The sequence below is a fragment of the Triticum dicoccoides genome, chromosome 6B (genome assembly GCF_002162155.2).
Source record: "Triticum dicoccoides isolate Atlit2015 ecotype Zavitan chromosome 6B, WEW_v2.0, whole genome shotgun sequence".
NCBI classification, from domain to species: domain Eukaryota; kingdom Viridiplantae; phylum Streptophyta; class Magnoliopsida; order Poales; family Poaceae; genus Triticum; species Triticum dicoccoides.
The window spans coordinates 24,414,990-24,416,448 of NC_041391.1; the positions used below are offsets into that span (position 1 = coordinate 24,414,990).

Sequence of the window (1,459 nt, forward strand, 5' to 3'; positions counted from 1 at the left end):
AGACATGGTTGAGGTGTTTGGTGGCAATGGAAAAGATTGGAACTTGGGCGGTAGAGCTCGAATGGCAGAAGAGCTAAGGAGGAAGAAGGCATGGGGTGAGAAGGTGGATCCTTATCTCCTTATAAAGGCACTAGATGTCAAGCGCCCCCTCATATGCCTTAACTCTCGCCTATTCCCAAGGGGACGTGCGAATGGCACGGTTGGATTACAGAAACCCCTATTGATGAAAATCCTGTGGTGAGGGGACACGAACTCTGCTTTGAAATTGTGTGTCAATAACCATACCTCGAAACAGGGTCTGTTAAACGGTTCAGAATATTAATCGGGCCAGGACACAACGCCTCTCCAGAAAAATCGCCTATGGATGTTGCTTACCAAGTTTTGAGTATTTTTTGCCAGTACAACTCAATGTTGTGATTATTGAACAGAGCCGTTTACAGCTATTATGTGCGGATAACTGCATTGAAGTATTCGGGGAAGGAACCTGCCTTGCAATGTCGAAGACAATCTATGCGTCGTATATATCATCATTGAAGCCTGGTTCAGGGGCTACTGAGGGAGTCCTGGATTACGGCGTCCTCGGGGAGCCGGCCTATGTGCTATGGTCCGGAATAATGGGCAGTGGAGATGTGAGATCGAAGACCTTCCTCCGTGTCCAGATGGGACTCTCCTTTGCGTGGATGGCAAGCTTGGCGTTTGGATCATGCACCTTCCTTTCTCTGTAAACCAACCTTGTACAACCCTAGGGCCCTCCGGTGTCTATATAAACCAGAGGGTTTAGTCCGTAGAGGCAGAATCAAAATCATAACCATACAGGCTAGACATCTAGGGTTTAGCCATTACGATCTCGTGGTAGATCAACTCTTGTAACCCATATGCTCATCAAGGTCAATCAAGCAGGAAGTAGGGTATTACCTCCATCAAGAGGGCCCGAACCTGGGTAAAACATCGTGTGCCTGCCTCCTGTTACATTCGACCCTTAGAGGCACATTTCGGGACCCCCTACCCGAGATCTACCGGTTTTGACACCGACAGTGGGCGGGAAAAGCCCATCAGTGGCTGGTGAGGCTTGAGGGGCGCTCGCCACTGTGCTCCCTCCACTGCTAACATGACATCATTGGTAGAGACTGCGGTGGTGGACGTGCCAAGATGCTTGTCACTTGTGGTTGTGATAGCTACGGCGGGTTGTTTTTTGCGCCCTCCATTGAATGTCAGTCACGCAATTTAAAAATTCCACAGCCATGGCAACACTTATGCTGCCATGGCTGCGTCTTTTATACAATCCATATGAGAATACATTGATTTTGATAAGAGACTATGAAATATTGCTACATACATTAACCACTAGCTCTAATCATTGTCAATCATGACTACCTAGCTAGCAAGCACCACATACTAGGCAAAACACGATTGACGGTACAAACATCCACTAGTTAATTAGTCTTGATCATGACAAAGT

The 1,459-nt window shown here is 47.4% G+C and overlaps 1 protein-coding gene across 2 annotated transcripts in view; it reads left to right on the top strand.

The window, feature by feature from the left end:
- The window catches only part of LOC119325826 (wall-associated receptor kinase 3-like), an 11,153-nt gene extending 10,406 nt beyond the window's left edge, over positions 1–747 (top strand). Inside the window, exon 3 of one of the 2 annotated variants that reach the window (XM_037599551.1) lies at positions 429–747. In XM_037599551.1, coding sequence (XP_037455448.1) covers positions 429–457 — 29 coding nt within the window. In that variant the 3' untranslated portion in view covers positions 458–747. The remainder of the gene's footprint in view (positions 1–428) is intronic. The other variant, XM_037599552.1, reaches the window with a different exon arrangement.
- The last annotated feature ends 712 nt before the right edge of the window (positions 748–1,459 follow it).